A 20,308-nucleotide genomic window follows, 5' to 3' on the forward strand; every position below is an offset into this window, starting at 1 on the left:
ATTATTGCAGTTCTGGAACATACCATATACTTTTACGACTTTGTCGACAGAGATATACCCTCGGCCTGTGTGAATTGAAATACTTTTTTCTCGAAAACTTTTGTATTTAGGGGGTTTTCGGAATTTTGGGCGTATGAACTTCCCGACCAAAATATGGACTAGGATAAAAGCTCAAAGCTTCGAGAGTTACCGTGCATTCCAGCCACTTCATGTGGTGCCATAGGGTTTTTTACAACTTTCGGGCTGTTTTCTCAAGGAGTATGGACTTGGCCCTGAAAAAAAAAATTACCGCCGTAATGGAGACATCGAATGCAGGTTGCTTCAACAAAAATCAAAGTGATTCGAGAGCAGGTCTTAAAGTGAACGTATCCGAAATTTTGTGTGGGACGTACCCGAAGGAGTGGACAGAAAGTCCATATTCGGACCTGATCCAATTGGTAGATATATTAGGATATGTAAAGTATGGACCAAATCGGTAACTCAATTCAAGAGTTATTGTGCGCACAATATTTCCAAACATTTTGGAACTTTTGTGCGGGAGGTACGTGAAGGAGTGCCCTGATATCTTCGAACTTAAACTAAGTTTGGAGAAAATATTACAATACCCAAAATTTGGTGCGAATAGGTTGATTCGTTCGAGAGTTATTGTGGGCACCAGACAGACGGACGGACAGACGGATCCTACATTGCTAAATCGACTCCAAATTGTCTGAAACGGATTTAGTCCAAACATACTTGGGGTCTAAAACCACTATTTCGATGAGGCAAATTTTGCCCTAAGAAACTCTTATGTTACACGCTGAAACTTTCATACAAAACATTCCCATTATTTTGGCGTTCTAAAGTCGAGTTCCCCATTACAGTAATTTCATAAAATTACTTTTGTATGGAACTCGATCTATGAACGCCAAAATAATGGGAAAGTTTCGTATGCAAGTTTCAGCGTGTAACATAAGAGAAAGTGTATATACCCTCCTTAGCATAAATGCTGAGTTTGCAATCAGTCCCAAACAAATATTTGTTTGCATCCGAACATAATTTCTTTGTGTCCAAACAAATATATGTTTGCAACATTTTGTAACATATTTCAAAACTAGGAAGATCCGGGTTCGCTTCCCAAGTCAGGTAACAAAACATCACATTTTAAAAATGACAAAATTAATGTAGGCGGATATTGCAAAGAATAATTTTTCTAAAAGAGAAGAGAAATAAAAAAAATAAATAAATAAAAATAAAAAAATTAATAAAAGTGAAAAATTTAAAAAAATAAAAAATTTAAATAAAAATAAATAGAAAAAAATATTTTTTTTTATTCCAAGAACTATCGCGGAAATGATCTTCTTGAAGTGTCGCTGGAGTGACTTCCAAGACGACACGCCGGGGTAATTCATTTCTTCACAACGGATGTCACTTCTGGCTGACTTCCGTGACTATCGCCGTGACTGTTTTCATCGCCCTGGGTGACACGCCTATGTCATAGTTATAGGTATTGCTTGCAGGATGAGCATACATTTCAATGTGTTTCACATTGACATTTACGCTCCCTTGCTCTCAGAATGCGCCCACTGCACAGAGGCCAATTTTCCAAAAAAACTGGCCAAAACTGCAAAAATGAATGGATTTAGACATAACCTTAGGTCCTTATGTTTTTCTGGTCGCTGATTTCATTTTTCCAATTTTTTAACCCTTAGACGGTTATTAAAGGGTTCTTTTTGGTCCTTTCTCATATAAAATGAGATCGTATCAGATCAAAATATATTCTACAAATTTGTTCGCCATCAATTTCTACTTCATGTGAGTTTTGGCAAAGTTATCATACAAAGCATCATTTTAGATGAATGTCGTCAAAGACAAAAAGTTCTCCGCTAAATTCCACTATAAGTTACCAAAGAAGTGAAAGCTTTATTTCCATTATATACCAAGGAAATATCGGTATCAATTTTGCCAAAAAACCAAGAAACTAAAATGGGGTTGAACACTTCTACCATTTATACAGTTTTGAAAATATTCGAGTTGAGATTACTTGGAATCCTTGCACTTTAGGTGTCGGAAACTTTACTGACAAGAATGTGAGGAATATTTTTCTTAAAAAAAATTAACCCTCGTGCAAGTCATAAAGGGATCTTTTTGGTCCCTTTTTCCACAAATGTTTAAAAACTTCTATGAAATGTGATGGAATCAGATCAAAATATTCTAGAAATTTGTTCGCCATAAAATGTTACTATAGGTCCTAGAATACATCAAAACTCTAAATTATACCCAAACACCAGAAGTGACACTATACTATATTCTGACATTCTGGATCAAAGAAAATCTGTACATATCTGCAAGACAAAATGCCACGTAAAAACGAAAAGTGCAAATATGTGCAGGATGTTTCGATGGAAACTGGTAAAAAACTCTTTCCTTTTTATGAAATGATAACTCGATTTTACTCATTATTATTTTCATCGCTTTTTGTGAAAATTGATCTTAAAAAAATCAACAAACACGAAAATTGCTGCAAAATATGTTTGCGACATATGTTAGAGAGGCCATTTTTTTCTGTGTGTATAAAAAGTGTTAGTAGATTCTTGCAGGTTCTGGAACATGCATTACATTTGTATTAACAAGTTTAAACTATTAACCTTCTTGTAGGGCACCCAATATTTATCTAAAGCTTAAAATTCCGATTCACTTTGTATTCAATTAAACTACAATGTTGCTGTCATTAGCATACGTTTTCCTATTTCTTTTGAATTATGTAAATATTCAATTAAATGTTGAAATGGGACTTTCACCCAAAATAATTCTTGTCATTCATTAGTACGCGTTTAACTTGTCGTCTGTCGATCCGCAAAGTGTCCGTGTTTTAGTAAAGCCGAGAAAACTACAATTGGAATTGAAATTTTTGCAATCAAAATGTCGATAGTAAATTTTTATAAAGATCAAGAAATCTTTATAACTGGCGGATCAGGTAAACAAACACATAATAGACTATAGCCTGTTTATGGATCAATGAACTTGAAATGGTTGATCTGACTCTCAATATTCATATTCTGTCTGAGAGTGTAAGAAGTTATTGAACCATGCTCCATGATTTTTTTGGGAGTACGAACTATCCGGATTTAACGTTTTGACCGTGATGGTATATAATGGAGTGAATTACATGTTTCATTTTATCGTAGTAACTATCCGATATATAAATTCATTTAGAATTCGATTCATATTTTGTGTGAGAAGTGTGAAGATAAGTGTAAGACATTATAGCTCTTTTCCAGAACCTGCAAGAAGCTACTATTTTTTGGTACGATAACATTTTTTCCTTTATGGAAAATACATAGTAAAAATTAGTAAAATCTTGCAGTACTGGAACAGACCATATTTAAAACTATATCAAGAATTTTGTGGATTAAGAATCATGAGGATATACGGTGTGACCATGATAGCAGGTTCGAAATATTTTGGAGGGAAGGGTTGAGGTTAAACAGTTTCAAATATATCACACCACTTTCGGGAACTGCCTGTTTCACGACACATAAAATTCATTGTCCAACATTTCAAACTTAGCCAGTTGGTTCGCATGAGTCCTCCACTGATATGTGTAAAAATGGAGTAGATGGAGTGCAGAAGCGCTATTGTAGTGCTGTGTTGCTTGCGAAATCCATGCTGATTATTAGCGAGTGTATAGAAATATCTGATTCTGGAGAGGTGGTGTAAAGCCTCGCGAGTCTATAATCAATCCCACGGTGGCGGGTTCTTTGATACCGGATTGATCCGGAACCACAAAACACCCTTGTTCCGGCCAGCGACTGCCACCTCAGTGTGCATATGTTTGTAATTGTATCGTTTTTCTGTTTTGGAAGCAGCATATCACGGAATGCCGGCTCCGGATTCTTTTAGTCTTTGATGGGACAGAGGAGATGCAATATATGCCGGGAGTGGACGCATATCAGGGGTTGTTTTGCGAGGGACTGCGACAGGACTATGTTGCTACACGCTGCATGATCACATCCCCCAGTGAGTCGTCGTCGTTATCAGAATACGCAACTGCCCCGCAGTCCCCCTAACGGCAGCCGCACATGCAGCTAACACCAGCCATTATTGTTCCAATCCCTGAAAATGCATTATGTTTGCAATTTAATTGCAATGGACTCCGAGGTGAGATCGAGGAAATAGTAGATTTCATGATCCAGAAGAATGTCATGATCGCAGCTGTGCAGGAAGCCAAACTCAACAACAACTGCTGCTTACAGGGTTGTGATACAACATACTGAGGAAGGATCGCAGCACGTACGTGGAAGTCACGATCCAGTAGAGTGAAACAGGGAGTTCCCCAAGACGGGGTGATATTTCTAGATGACATTGATATCGTAACGAATGCGTATGATTGTATGATCTTGATCGATTTTAACATATTTTTCCACGTGAGCAAATATCCGCCATTAAATCTACCTACGGATACTATGTTCACCAAAAAATATTTTTGAAAAAAATCCAAAAATATTTATTTGCTGCCAAAAATATTTATAACAAATTCAAAAATATTTCTTCTTCTTCTTTATTGCGTATTCGATTTTCGAATGTTAGCGATCATATTACAATTGTCAAAAAATTACATATTTATGTTTTTATAAATTATTAACAAAATAGGAAAATATATCTCTATTTCTCGCAATGCTTATTAAATTTTCGGCGTTCTGGAATTCTGTCCATTGCTGGATATTTTGAATCCATGACATCTCTTTTCTTCCTCTGGTACGTCTTCCTTCTATGTTTGCTTGCAGTATTTCCTGGAGAATGATGTATTTACGGTTTCGCATAATGTGCCCTAGATATGCTGTTTTCCGTCTCTTTATGTTGTCTAATAATTCTCTTGTTGTATTCATTCTTCGCAATACTTCAATATTTGGTACATGCAGGACCCATGGTATTTTTAGTGCTCGACGGTACACCCACATCTCAAATGCTTCGAGTCGTTTGATATCTGCCGCTTTTAACGTCCACACTTCGACTGAATATAACAAGACTGGCCATATATACGCTTTAATGAAACGAGATTTTGTTGCAACATTTATATCATAGCTTATTAGGACTTTTTTATATTTATGAAATGCATCTCCTGCCATTTCTATGCGACATTTGATTTCTTTTGAGTAGTCCCATTGATCATTTAGCAAAACTCCCAGGTATTTGAAACTTTGTACACTCTCAATATGGAAATTTTGTATTTTTAAAATCAACTCGTTATGAGCGTTGTTCTTACTTATTATCATAAATTTTGTTTTGAGGGTGTTTATTTTTAGCCCATACAACTCACTACTTGATGTTAGTCTATCAACAAGATTTTGTAGGCCTGATATGCTGTCGGATATTAAAGTAGTGTCATCAGCATATCTGATATTATTTAGGTAATTGTTGTTTATCAATATACCTTCTTGGATGCCATCTACTGCTTCGTGAAAAATTTTTTGGGAGTAAATGTTGAAGAGTAGTGGAGATAAAATGCATCCTTGTCGAACTCCTTTAGATATTGCTACATCTTCAGTTAAATCTCCATTTATGTTGACTTGGGCAGTCTGGTGCCAGTACAAGCTTTTAATACACCTTATCTCTTTCTCATCGATTCCAATTGCTGTGAGAATTTCCATGAGCTTATCATGCTCCACAGTGTCGAATGCTTTTTGTAATCTATAAAGCATAAAAAACGTCTTTGTGGACATTTCTACATTTTTGAACGAGTATTTGTATGCAGAATAAAGCCTCACGGGTTCCCTTTCCTTCCTTAAAACCAAATTGAGTTTCTCCCATTTCCTTTTCACATTTCTCATATATTCTCTTCTGGATAATTTTAAGAAAAATTTTAAGAGCATGACTCATTAAACTAATGAGACGATAGTCATTGCATTTTTTGGCATGGGGTTTTTTTGGTATTGTTATGAAGGTGGATTTTAGCCAATCCTGTGGGTATATACCAGTATCGTAGATGTAGTTAAACAGTTTTGTCAGTAGCTCAATGTTGCTGTTATTTAGCATTTTTAATAATTCAATTGGAATTTCATCAGGTCCTGTAGCTTTTCCATCTCGAAGGGATTTTATTGCTGATTCTACTTCATTATTTGTGATGCTGTTTCCTGTCATATAATCTGATGCATTGTTAACGTAGCTTGATCTGTTATCATCCTTAAATAGTGTTTGGATATATTCTTTCCAGATATGTTTCTTTTCTGCAATTTCAAAGACCGGTTCATTGTTGTTATTGAAAAGGACAGATGGATTTGTATTCCTATATTGTCCAGATGCTTCTTTCAATTTCTTATGCAGGTTGAAATCGTCATGTAGGCTCATAAGTCTTTCAATTTCCTGACATTGAGTATTTAGGTGATTATTTTTAGCATTACGTATCTCTCTTTGAATTTCTCTATTTAGTTCCCAGTATTTTTCGTAATCTTTATTTTTAAATGCTCTTCTTTCATCCATTAGCTGCAGGATTTCTTGAGTCATCCAAGTTTTGGTCTTTGGTTTTATAAAATTGCCTAGGGTGTTTCTGGCTATTGAGTTTATAATATTCTTTACATTATTCCATATATTTTCTATATCTTCGCTGTCGACATTATTCAGCTCTGTATTTAGTTTTGTACATACATCCGATTTTAGTGTTTGGTTTTGAAGTTTTCCTAAGTCAAGTTTTTTACTTTGTGCCTTTTTAGAATGAGTTTTTAGTTTTATGCGTATCTTTGCCATTAAAAGGTTATGATCAGATGGTACATCAGCACTCGGATATGTTGTGGCCTTCCTAATTGATGAGCAGTGTCGCCTGTTGATAAGAATGAAGTCTATTTGGTTTCTAATGATGTTGCCAATTCTGTCCTGTGGAGATTTCCAAGTGTAGAGCTTTCTTGGCGGTAGAGTGAAAAGTGTATTTGCTATCTTCATGTTGAATTCTTGACAGAATTGAATGAGTCGTTCGCCTCTTTCATTTCTTTCGCCCAATCCATATCGTCCTGTAACACCACCTTCACCTCTCCCTACTTTTGCATTAAAATCACCTTGGATGATATTTATATCATGTGGTTTTGTAAGTTTAACAAGACTTTCTATTTCATCATAAAACATTTCTACTTCTTCATTGCTTCTGTCTGATGTGGGAGCATATACTTGAATTATATTGATGTTGAGCGGCCTTGCTTTTATTTTGATCATCATGATCCTATCTGACTTTGGAAAAAATCCTACCTCACTTTTGGAAATGTTCCCTCTAATGATAATCCCAACACCATTCCTATGATTCTTGTTCGAATTTCCAGAGAAGAAGATTTTGGCACCATGGGATACGAATTTCGAAACATTCGGCCATGTTCAGTCTTTCCATTTCGGATATTGTGTTGCTTAGTTTGCCTGATTCATAAAGGCTTCTAACATTCCAAGTACCAATGTTAAGCGTCGTTTTAGTTTTACCTCCGGGGATTCTTAGCACCCTCGAGTTACCGGAGATTGAGGGCCATATGTTTGTTTCTGCATTCATTGTAATATGGTTTTCCAGGGATAATACATCAGTGATTTCCCCTTATCTTCTGATGGGTTGTAAGTTTTCCGTCCTCGTTTCAGCCGCTCTTCTTAGAGTACAGACGCTGTTTGCAGCCGCCCACTGTGGAAACAGACACCGCTACCTGTTGGTCCGCGAGAGGTATTTGATTTCCCTCTTACCACCCATATCTGGGAAGCATTCCCCTATCCGCCACCTGGGGACCCGTCCTCTAGGGGTTACATGCTCCCCCGAGGAAAATATTTCTGCTATTCCTAAATTGCTCTGTTCCAGAAGCTGCTATTTTTTACTACGATAAAATTTTTTCCTTTATGTTATCGGAAAAAATAGTAAAAATTAGTAGATTCTTGCAGTTCTGGAACAGACCCAATACGTCCGTATTCCCAAAACGTACATATGTGGTGAAAAAAGTAGAACACATGTATTCTTAGTCCCGGTCCACACTAGAGTGATTTCACTGAAAAAATTGCATGAAATTATGCGTCTCTAGATCGACCTCCATAGTAGAGTAAAATCATAAAATTGCTGTAGTGGGGAATTCGATTTAAGCACACCTAATTTCATGAAATTTTTAATGAAATTCACGCTAGTGTGGACCGGGACTTATGAGAACTACCGAAATACGTCGAGCGTACTAGCCCCCCGTTTACACATGCAAGTGACAGTTCGAAAAATGCCAATACACTCACACATATTCACTGTCACACCAACTAACAACCTCACTGCCGATAAAATTTCCTTGTCAGTAATCAATGTAAGTGCTTTGAAAGTAACTTCAATTCTTTTCCGAACGTTTACACATGCAAGTGTCAGTTCGAAAAAATTGAAGTTTCGACTATAATATGTATACAGAACTGTCTGCAAGTTACTTGCATGTGTAATCATTGGGTAATATACTTTTTGTAACCCAATGATTACGCATGCAAGTAACTTACAGACAGTTGTGTATACATATTATAGTCGAAACTTCAATTGTTTCGAACTGAGACTTGCATGTGTAAACGTTCGGAAAAAAATTTGATGTTACTTTCAAAGTACTTACATTGATTACTGACAAGGAAATTTTGTCGGCAGTGAGGTTGTTAGTTGGTGTGGCAGTGAATATGTGTGAGTGTATTGGTGTTTTTCGAACTGTCACTTGCATGTGTAAACGGGGGGTAAGTTGAACAAATTCAACTATGTCAGCCCAGCAAACCAAATGTCTGATGTCCGACAAGCCGGAACAATTTCGGAAGCAAAGTCGTTCAGATTTCGTTCCGATTTCTAAACGATTTGGCCGGTACGATTGGTTTGCTGGGAGAACATTTTGTATGCATGTATGTGTGTGTGTTTTGTATTTTGAAAAGAAAAGCCCAACAAAACCTGAAATACAATTCATTGCCAAGGAAAATTATTTACTTTACGTATGAAAACATTTAAATAAGTTTTGATCGCGAATTTTGTGTTTGAAATGTGATTTTGGACTCAATGTATTTGGGTAATACGGACGCTCAGAGAGCTTTGTTGTGGTAGAAAGGTGAAATATTTATGTACGTCCCGTCGTTAATTAGGTATAGCAGTTTATTGGAAAAACAAAGGTTGCAAAAATATTTGTATATTTAAAAAAGTCCTAAAATATTTTTCCACAGTTAATGAAGACCAAAAATATTTTTTTTAAAAAATTCAAAAAAATTTGTTGATGGCTATATATTTAAAAAAAAAAAATACAAAAATATTTATTTGTTAATAAAAATATTTTTTAAAAAATTAAAAAAAAATAATAATAAAATAATAATAATTAGCTAAAAATATATGGGTGAATATTGCGAAAATACTTGTGTCTGTGTCCCGACGCATTTAATGTTAAAAATATTGAACAAATTTTAATTCTTAGTAACGGAATAAGTAAAACAAAATGTCGAGGCTCGAAAATCAAAATAAAATATTCTACATATTTATATGAAAAAATGGTCGCAAGGTGCAAATATTCATTTTGTGCTCAAAAAAACACTCATATTCATTAATATTTCAAAATATATTATATAAATGAGGGTGCCACCGTGCAATGGTATGCACGCCCGCATTGCACGCAGAAGGTCGTGGGTTTGATTCCCCGGCCAGGCAACATCAAAAATTTTCAACGGTGGCAAAATACCCCTCAGTAATGTTGGCGACATTTCCTGAGTATTTCAGCCTTGAAAAATTTCTCCATAAGTGGTGTCTTAAGACACGCCGTTCGGACTCGGCGCTAAACAGTAGGTCCCATATCATTGAGCTAAATATGAATCGGGGTGCACTCATTGATATGAGAGAAGTCTCCATTGTCCCGTATGGGATGGAAAAATGTTTTTATTTTTATTATATCAATGAAATACGCCGAGTTGGAATGTGTAACGGAATTTGGGCTATAACTAAATGTCCCAAAATATATAGAAATCGGCTGAGATTTCACATATTTGCTGCATCGAACATACAATATATCGTCTGCTCCGTCGGAAAAGGTCGTAAGTCCCTCTCAATAAATTTTTCAGGAGGAAGAAACAACATTCCAGCGCTTTCTGTATTAAAGATTTTATTGTAGTGGTAAAGGCAGTATTTTTCGTTTATTTATTCCGCTTCAATACCTGTACCTTGTTTGATAAAATTCTATTGCGTTTGGGAGATAATTGGATGTCTTTGGACTTACGACCTTTTCCTTGTACAGTTTTGTATTTTTGTAGGGACTTACGACCTTTTCCTACAATTTACGGACGTCTTTAAAATAAAATATTTATAATTTACAAAACAATATTATAAGTTTGTTTTGTCCAATATTCGTGTAACATCGCGAAGTATTCGTCGTAGACCCCCTCCCCTTGCCATTTTTTCATATCTTGATGAGATAAAGCGATCTAGCTATGTGTATCCGTCTATCCATTAACAATTGTAATAAAACTCCAGGCCTCAATTTTGGACCGATCGTCACGAAATTTTGTGGAGAGGTCGGGTTCCGACTACAAGTGACCCCATTAGATGTTGGTTATGATCGAAAGGTGTGAAATAGACCAAACCCACAATTTTTACCCGACTTTGTAGCTGTCCTGTAGATAGCAGTAATATTCCGATCGGAGCGAAATTTTAAGAATGATTTGAGTTTAAGCTTGCAATTTAACATGGTGATGAGATAATTATTAGCGGGTTTAATGGACCAAAACTTTTGTGTGAAATCATATATATAAAAGACAATGTGTGTATGTTTGTATGTTCCGCATAGACTCAAAAAAGGCTGAACCGATTTTTGTTGTTGAAAATTTCAGAGAATATACAAGGAACAACCGAGGTGAAAATAGGCTTTATAGTTTTTGAATATCGGAGGGGGCGGGGGCAGGCCCTATTTTTTAAAAAACGCTTTTTTGCAAAAGTTATGAAAGTATCGGTCAGAAAATTATTTTGCGAGGCAACAGTTGCTGAATCTCCGACCCTAAGTACTTCCATGTAATTTTCAGACTATGCACAGGAATGTCCCTTGGTGGAAGTAGGCTATATATTTTGTTGAATTTCGGAGGAGCGGGTTAAAACTGTGCCCTATTTTTTAAATGCGCTATATATATATATTGTTACGGAATTAGGTTTAACTAATCTCCGTGTAGACGTTGTTTTATTCCCCGATACGATTTGTACCAAATAAAACAGGGTTCGTTTTAGATTACGTTTCTACAATGCTTACTTACTTTATTACACTTATTCAGAACCGACTTTAATTACAAAGCACACAGCAAGTCTCTAGTTAGCACGCAGCTCTTATTTAACCGATCTGTTCAGTTCAACGCTTAAAACACAACTACTCCGTCATTGCCATTTCCCCGGTATTTATACCCCAAAGTCTCCCTGTTCTAGAGTCCTCCAGAACACATATGGCAACATACTCACATACATACATGGGGGAATACAATTGGACGACAAGCACAGTAATGACGTAACAACAACAAATAAACAGATGCAAGAAATAAAGAAGGGACAAACTAAACAATAATTACATGACTAAAAACACATTAATGAAAGGTAAAGTAACATCTAGAATAATGAAGAGAGTTCTACATGGTAGTTGTTGTTGCTTAAATAAAGTAACTGCGTAATAAAAACTTTACGTTACAATTCAAATTTTTAAATTAACGGAAATTAAACTAAACTAACTTAAACCTATCAGTTACATTCGTAACAATATAAAACTTACGAACGATTCCGTTTTCCTTAATTCTCTTTCGAGTTGAGCTGTTAGGCCTTTAGAGATACATTGAAAAATTAGGAGTCTACCGAAGTCCCACGCATCCAACCATTACACTACGTTTCACGGGTGGTAAATCTGATCTTCAGGTGTATTAGGATGTTGTTTTTGTGGCAGACGAAGGCAAAGCTTGGTAACTGGTATATATATCGAACTTCATTAGATAAATGTATATGCGAAATTATGTCAGTTAATTGAAACTCCAAACTTTTCCTATAGTCCTGCTTTGGTAATCCCATTTTTCAATGTTCACAAATACTATGGTAAGTTTTATTCCTACATCATTAGTAATTGCTCTTCTACATCAGAAGATTTTTTATTTTTTGATCATCAATTATTGTCTACTAAAGTTTTGACAAGTTGATGGTGGCTTAGAACGCTAAGACGCCGGCAACCTTGACACTCAGTTGTCGGAGACCCAGGTTCGAATCCCAGCCTGGCTCATGCTGAAATTATTTTTTATTTTTGCCTTATTAAGGCGAAGGCCATTTATAGTGATATTTAATTAATTCTCTTTCGAGTTGAGCTGTTAGGCCTTTAGAGATACATTGAAAAATTAGGAGTCTACCCAAGTCCCACGCATTCCGTTTTAGCAATTAGACTCGACCAGATTAAAATTCTAAGTCGGTATAACCATGACCGTCTGTCCGTCTTTTGAAATTAAGATACAGCTCGCAATTTTTAACATAGATCTTCGTGATTTGGTATAGAAGTTTCTATTACTTCTAGGATGTTTGGTATTGACGTCATCAGAGCTTTCAGAATCACCGTGAAAACCATAGGGAACTAGACCCATGACACCATAGTCTAATTCCAATCCAAATTCATACTGCTCTTTGTTAGCAAAAACCATGATGACTTCATAGTTTAATAACATTTCAATCAATTATTATTTTAGAATCATTTTTTTTTTCTCAATCATTTATTTATTCAAGTGTTAATATAAATGCCCCAGCGCCATAAGGCATTGTAGGGGCAAAACTGACAACCTTAATATTACTTATTATACACAGTTTTTAATGTACATTATAAGAGAAAAAAAGGGAGAGGAAATTAATACAATTTACGTTAGAAGTGAATCGATATCAGATAGTAAATAGTGTTTCAATTTATTTTTAAAAGAAGAAATTCGCATTACATTTTTTACTTCTACTGGCAGCTTGTTATATTCACTTGGTCCAGCATAACCAATTCTTTGTTTTGTTGTCTCAAAACGGCACCTCGTTATATGCAACTGTCTAGATTGACGTGTAATTCTTGAAGTTCTCTGAAAATTAGCAGGGAATGATATTGATCTAGAGTTATTCAATGTAATGGATTTAAAGACGTATTTCAAAATGTGCATCTTGTATAAGCCACGTACTGGCAAAATTGATTTGGCTTTCTCTCTGTATAACGTAGATGTGGGGTATCTGTTGGGTAGGTGTAAAGCTACCTTCAGTGCAGTATTCTGCGCTCTTTGCAAGTCCTTCAAATATCCAGTGTTTTTACTTGCATATATTCCAGGCAGATATGTAAGGTGGGAATGTATTAACGCTTGATATATCATAAGCAGACTTTCTGAACTCAATTGTCGTCTAAATTTCCGAAGAATTCCTGTGGCTGAATAGACTTTTGATTTAAATTTTTCTATATGAGAGTTCCAAAGCATGTTATTCTCCATAGTCAGACCCAAATATGTTATCGATTTCGATTCAGTAATGGAGACTCCATTCATATTCCATTCCGAACATACTATCCTCAGCATGAAGTTTAAATCGCATAAATTTAGTTTTGGATGAATTCAATAAAAGGTGGTTCAACCTTGCATATTCTGCTAGTAACGCTGCATCATACTCTATTTGCGTTCGAAGAACTTTTTCATCTTTATATTTGTAGAACAGGCTTACATCATCAGCGAACATAACAAGTTTTCCATAGAAAGGCATATTTTTCAAATCATTTATATAAATTTTAAATAACAGAGGGCCCAACACACTTCCTTGCGGAACACCATATTTAACCGGCACACGTGAACTTTGGGCATTACCAACTTTGACAAATTGGTATCTATTTCTTAAAAAATCCTGGAAAAACAGCAAGGTTTCCGCCTTAAAACCAATAAAATGCAACTTTTTAATCAAGGTATCATGATCAACCAGATCGAATGCCTTGGTAAAATCAAAAAATACTCCTGCAACTCCCTTGCATCCAGAGTCAATACCACCGCATATGTATTCAATAATATTAAATACAGCTTCATCCGTACCGGAAGCTTTTCTAAAGCCAAACTGGTTTTCAAATAATATCTTCTTCTCCTCCACAGATGCCGTTATTTGTTCACAAATAATCCTTTCAAATACCGTATCTAGTACTGACAAGACTGCAACTGGTCGAAAATTATTAATATTTCTTGAATTGGATTTTTTGGGTACTGGAACTATTTTGTGGACTTTAAGAATATCCGGATATTTCCCAGATTTTATCATATTATTGAAGATTTTTAGTAATATATCGGCAACCTCGTTTTTCCTTATCAACAACATCTTAGGTTTAACATTATCTGAGCCGCAACTTTTCTTTGGATTCAAAGCATTAAGTTCTTCTAAAATCCGATTCCTGTCAACTTTGGTTAGACGAAACTGACTGGTTGCCATTGTTAGTGTTCCAAACATATTAATGTTATCATTTGGTTGATGCTGCATTTCATTACTCAATTGCTCTACTGAAGTAATAAAATGAAGATTCAGTTTGTTCGATTTGTCAATATCTTGCGTCAAAGTGTTGCCCTCTTCATCAACGATCTCCTCCAAAGGCTTCTTATTTCTACCCATTTCTTTATTCAAAAAATTCCAGACCTTTCTGCCATCTCCGTTACATGATCATGATTTAATAATATAAACATTGCACTTACCCGTCCGTTAGAAGGTATTACTTTATTGAATTCAGAATACAAACTAATCTCGTTATGTGAATGTCATATGTCCTATGAATGACCACAAATGACCAGTTGATAAAGTTAAGTAAGATATACGACAGTAAAAACAGTAAACAGTAAATTTTGATTATTTTTTAAATTTTTCAATATATGATGTATTTGAACACATACAGCATCCCAATTTGTATCAATGAAAAGGCCAGAAGTCCATCTTTCATAATCAGTTCGCTTATAGGGGAAAATAGATTTCAAATGTAAATTTTCGTTGCAATATAGAAATTATCACATTTTTGTTCAAAAGTTTGGTCCACAGGCTCCGCCAAATATCATCCGATTATCATCCAAAAGTGTAGGCTAGTTCTTTACATTGTAACCCAACCATGGATGACGTTAAACATTATATCTGGACTACATTAGATGTAGTATTCTTTTAAAGTATACAAATTTTTAAATTAACGGAAATTAAACTAAGCTAACTTAAACCTATCAGTTACATTCGTAACAATATTTTGAATGTATTAGACCCATTTGACCAAAGAATCGGTTGTAACTTTGTATTTTGTGTTTCCACAGACTAAGAAACATTTCTACCATAAAATGTTTATATAGGTCCACGTGTTGATATAGCCCCCATAATACAATATCTCCCGATTTTCGATATTTTGAACGTTTTAGCCTCATTATCACACCGATATGGCTGAAATTTGGTATTTAGTCTTCGTTGGGGGTATAAAACTTTCCCCCAGAAATTTGTAGGTATAGGTCCACGCCATCATATAGCCCCCATAGAACGGTACCTTCCGAATTTCGGTATTTTGAAGGTTGTGGCCTCAATATTTCACCGAAATGGCTGAAATTTGGTGGTTGGACTTCATTTAGGGTATAAAATATTCCATATGAAATTTTTCGGTATAGGTCTACGCCTTCATATAGCCCCCATAGAACGAATTCGGAAAATTATAAATATTGGTCCATGTTTTGGAAAGAACAAAAATGTCGCCCATATTAACTGTTTTGAAGGGAGTATTATCAGTTAAGATATATGTATTACTCCTGCAATAAAAGGTAGAGTTTAGTACTTTCATAACTTACTTACTTACTTAGTTGGCCCATTACAGAACATTTGTTCCATAGACCGAACTAAGAAAAGATCTCCATTCCTCTCTGTTTTTCGCTTGACTTTTTGGAATACCGCGCCTTTCCATTTCTTCATCCACTTGTGTGCTCCATCGAAGCTTAGGCCTGCCGATTCTGCGTGCACCGCCATGTGGCATGTATTCATACGCCTTTTTAGCGGGTTCATCATCGCTCATTCTCATGATATGGCCTAGCCAACGCAATCGTTGCATCTCGATACGTTTAACTATATGCATGTCTTTGTATAGTTTATATAGCTCGTGGTTCATACGACGTCGATATTCACCGTCAACGCAAATCGGCCCGTAGATCTTTCGAAGAATTTTCCTCTCAAACACACCAAGCACTGCCTTATCTGCTTGCGCAAGTACCCATGCTTCGGAGCCATACATTAGCACGGGTAGTATCAGCGTTTTGTATAGTGTTATTTTTGTTTGACGAGATGTGGCTTTGTTTTTAAATTGCTTACTTAATCCATAATCTTATTTCACAACTGATATTGTTTGTTGTGTTTATGGCAGTGCCGAGGTAGACGAAGTCTTTAACTACCTCAAAATTGTAGGTACCAACTTCTACGGTTGGTCCGAGCTCTATGGACGCTTTGCGCGTCGACACCATCAATTTGGTCTTTTCGCCGTTTACCGCCAGACCCACTTTCGCAGATTCTGCTTCGACCTTCCTAAAGGTATCAGTTACTTCCTTTACTGATCGTCCCATGATGTCTATTTCATCAGCATAGGCAAGTAACATGTGGCTATTGGTGTAAATTGTGTCATTTCTTTTGACATTTGCATCTCGTATTACCTTTTCCAGCAAAATGTTGAATAGGCCACACGAAAGGCTGTCTCCTTGTCTGAAACCTCTTTTGGTACAAAATTCTTCGGAGAGGTTCTTTCCAATTTTAACTGAGGACCTAGTATCAGTTAGAGTCATCTTACAAAGCCGGATGAGCTTTGCGGGAATACCAAATTCAGACATTGCATGGAATACCTTTGATCGGAGGGGACTGTCGAATGCTGCTTTATAATCGACAAAAAGATGAAATGTGTCGATCTGCATCTCTTGGGTCTTCTCTAGGATTTGCCGCAGGGTAAATATCTGGTCAATGGTGGACTTGCCAGGTCTAAAGCCACATTGGTATGGTCCAATTATCTCGTTGACCATTGGCTTTATTCGTTCGCACAGTATCCCTGACACTATCTTATAGGCAATAGGGAGTAAACTTATGCCCCTATAGTTGGAACATACAGTCTTATCTCCTTTCTTGTGGACGGGGCACAGTATACTCAGGTTCCAATCGTCGGGTACTCGTTCTTCCTGCCAGATGGTACTAACTAGCTGTTGAATACACCTTATCAGCGTGTCGCCTCCGGTTTTGAACAGCTCGGCTGGTAAGCCATCGGCTCCTGCTGCTTTATTATTCTTCAGCCGGTTGATTGCTGTTTTTACCTCATCTTGGCCGGGTGGTATACATTCTATACCATCTTCTGGGATTGGATCTGCGGTATCATCGTCTTCGCCACTATTGGACACCAGCAGATTGGAGAAATGTTCCTTCCATATCCTGAGCACGCTATCTGTATCTGTTACCAGATTACCTTGCTGGTCTCTACAGGAGGATGTGCCTGTACCAAAGACATCTGTTTGATGTTTCACTCTTTGGTAGAATTTTCGGACTTCATTCTGGCTCCTGTACATCTCGATTTTTTCACACTCCCGCTTTTCCATCTCTCTCTTTTTCTTGCGGAAAAGACGTTTCTCTTCTCTCCTTTTCTTTAAAGTAGCTCTATATGCCGCATTTTTATCTTCGGTAGCAGCACGGCACTCCTGGTCATACCATGAATTCCTTTGTGGAGGTCTCTGGAATCCAAGTATGGATTTTGCGGCTGTTTGCATGGAGTGGGCAATATTTTGCCATTGTGTTGTTATGTTATCGGGACAAGGAGTGCTCGCGTTAAGCAATTGGGCTAGTTGAGTGGAATATGCTGTGGCTATCTGTTGTGTTTGCAGCCTATCGATGTCCAACTTCCGCGTTGTGTCTGTTCGTGCTTTATTTGCAACGTTTAGACGGGTACGTACCTTTGCTGCAACAAGATAGTGGTCCGAATCAATGTTTGCGCCTCGGAACGATCGTACATCCAACACGCTGGATGAATGTCTTCCATCTATCACAACATGATCAATTTGATTACTTGTTCTTTGATCTGGGGACAGCCAGGTGCCCTTATGAATATCGAGATGATTAAATCTGGTACTGCTAACTACCATGTTTTTTGCAGCTGCAAAGTCTATCAGCCACATACCATTGTCAGATGTTTCACTGTGGAGACTGAATTTCCCGACTGTTGGGCCAAAGATATTCTCCTTTCCAATTTTGGCATTAAAATCGCCTAGAATGATTTTAATGTCATGGGCAGGGCAACGGTCATATGTTTCTTCTAAGCGCTCGTAAAATATATCTTTGGTCTGTTCGTCCTTTTCTTCAGTGGGAGCATGAGCGCAAATAAAGCTGATGTTGAAGAATTTAGCTTTTATTCGAATTGCAGCAAGTCTTTCATTCACTGGGGTGAAGCTGGATACCAGATGTTTTAGTCTCCGACTAACTACGAATCCGCAACCAAACTCATGCTTTACGTCATGGCAGCTATAATACAGTGCGTCACCTTTAGGTGTTGTTGTGACGCCTTTCCCAATCCATCGTATTTCCTGTATGGCAGTAATATCGGCCTTGTACTTTTCAAGTACGTCTGCCAATGCGAAGACTGCACCTTCTCTATAAAGAGTGCGAACAGTCCAGGTGCAGATTCGCAGATCATGGTCCTTGAAACGTTTGCGGGGTTCGTCAACTTTAGAGGGGTTTGTTTTTCTTTTCTTTCGTTTTTTCATAGTAGGCTGTTTTTTCTAGGGGAGGGTTACTAACCCGACGCCCAAACCCAAGTTTTTAACGTTCTTATGGGTGAACGCGCGGCACATGTTAGCTCACTACCTTTAACGGGTGTTAAAGGCAGTTCCCCAGGTGACACCACGGGGAGGTCAGTGTCCACTTGAGATGAAAGAGGGACCAAGATAAATCCTGGGCTTTGCCATGTTAAAACCGGTCAGGACCGTTCCTTGGTATCTTCCATCCCCTACGTCACCCAGTACTTTCATAAACGAAATAAAACTAATTGTTCCTATTCACTTCAATACACTTCGTGGTGGAGGGTATAAAAAGTTCGGCCCGGCCGAACTTAACGCTTTTCTTACTTGTTTTTTTTTTTTAAATTCAAATCTATTTAGTGGTGACAAAAAGAAAATTCAAAAATATTTCAAAAATATAACCAATTCAACCGAAAATATTGAAAAAATTAAAAATATTTATTGTATATATGTTTTTATTAGAAAGTCAAAAATATTTTCTAAAAATCCAAAATTGTTAATTTGCTGCCAAAAATGTTTTTTTTTAATAAATTCATGAATATTTTTTTAAATCGTGTCTTTATTTCAGCTAACACCTATATTTTGTTGTATACAAATATTTGAATAATTCAATATATATATGAAATTTATTAGTTGCGGGCGGAGGTAGGGAAGACTAAGTTTCACTTCTCACCAAACAACTTTATCAGTTCCCTTTTTAAATCCAAAATTAATCAACTTTGTATTTATTAAAAAAAATCTGAAAATATTTATTGTGGATAAAATATATTTTTAAAAAATCAAAAAGTATTTCTTAAATAATCAAAACAAAAAAATAATACAGTCAACATTATTTTTTTTTAATTCAAAAATATTTATTGTTGGCAAAATATTTTTTAAGAAATTCAAAAGTATTTATTTATGATCAAAATTTTTTTTTTTAAAAAATTCAAAAATATTTATTGTTGTTACTTTTTTTATCCAAAAGATTTATTGGCTTGGCGGCCAAAAAATATTTTTAAAAATCCATAAATATTTATTGGTGGCTAAAAATATTAAAAAAAAAAAAACAAAAATGTCATCACCCTATTGTAAAATCTTAATCTTTTAGGTTACATTGGTAAAGCATTAATTGAAAAGTTGCTGCGATGCGTGCCGAATTTTGGTAAGATTTTCATTCTAATACGCAGCAAAAAAGGTAAAACGCCCCATGAAAGATTGGAAGAACTATTGAATTCGTATCTATTTCGTCGAGCTCGTGAGGAACATCCAGAGTCGTTTACCAGAATATTTCCCATCGAAGGTGATTGCACCGAATTGGGATTGGGTATATCGGCGGAAAATCTAAAGAAACTTGAAAATGTCAATTTGATATTTCACGTGGCTGCTTGTGTGCGGTTTGATGACAATTTTAAGAATTCCGTCTTTATGAATACACGTGGTACACATGAGATGGTAAAAATTGCGGAACATATGCCGAAGCTAAAAGCATTTATACATGTTTCCACAACATATGCCCATCCGGATCAAAGGACCGTTGAAGAGAGGGTAAGTTGTAAGCAAAAAATATTCATTCCTTTGAGGAATA

At 36.2% G+C, this 20,308-nt stretch overlaps 1 protein-coding gene across 2 annotated transcripts in view; it reads left to right on the forward strand.

Moving 5' to 3' along the window:
• LOC141397217 (fatty acyl-CoA reductase wat-like) overlaps positions 1–20,308 on the forward strand; it is a 51,916-nt gene that overhangs the window by 20,935 nt on the left and 10,673 nt on the right. The window contains exons 1-2 of one of the 2 annotated variants that reach the window (XM_073973298.1): positions 2,768–2,956; positions 19,832–20,268. In XM_073973298.1, coding sequence (XP_073829399.1) covers positions 2,902–2,956; positions 19,832–20,268 — 492 coding nt within the window. In that variant the 5' untranslated portion in view covers positions 2,768–2,901. Of the gene's footprint in view, positions 1–2,767; positions 2,957–19,831; positions 20,269–20,308 lie in introns of those variants that run through there. The other variant, XM_073973297.1, reaches the window with a different exon arrangement.

The sequence above is a fragment of the Musca autumnalis genome, unplaced genomic scaffold (genome assembly GCF_047663935.1).
Source record: "Musca autumnalis isolate F117 unplaced genomic scaffold, ASM4766393v1 scaffold_3, whole genome shotgun sequence".
In the NCBI taxonomy this organism is placed as follows: Eukaryota; Metazoa; Arthropoda; class Insecta; order Diptera; family Muscidae; genus Musca; species Musca autumnalis.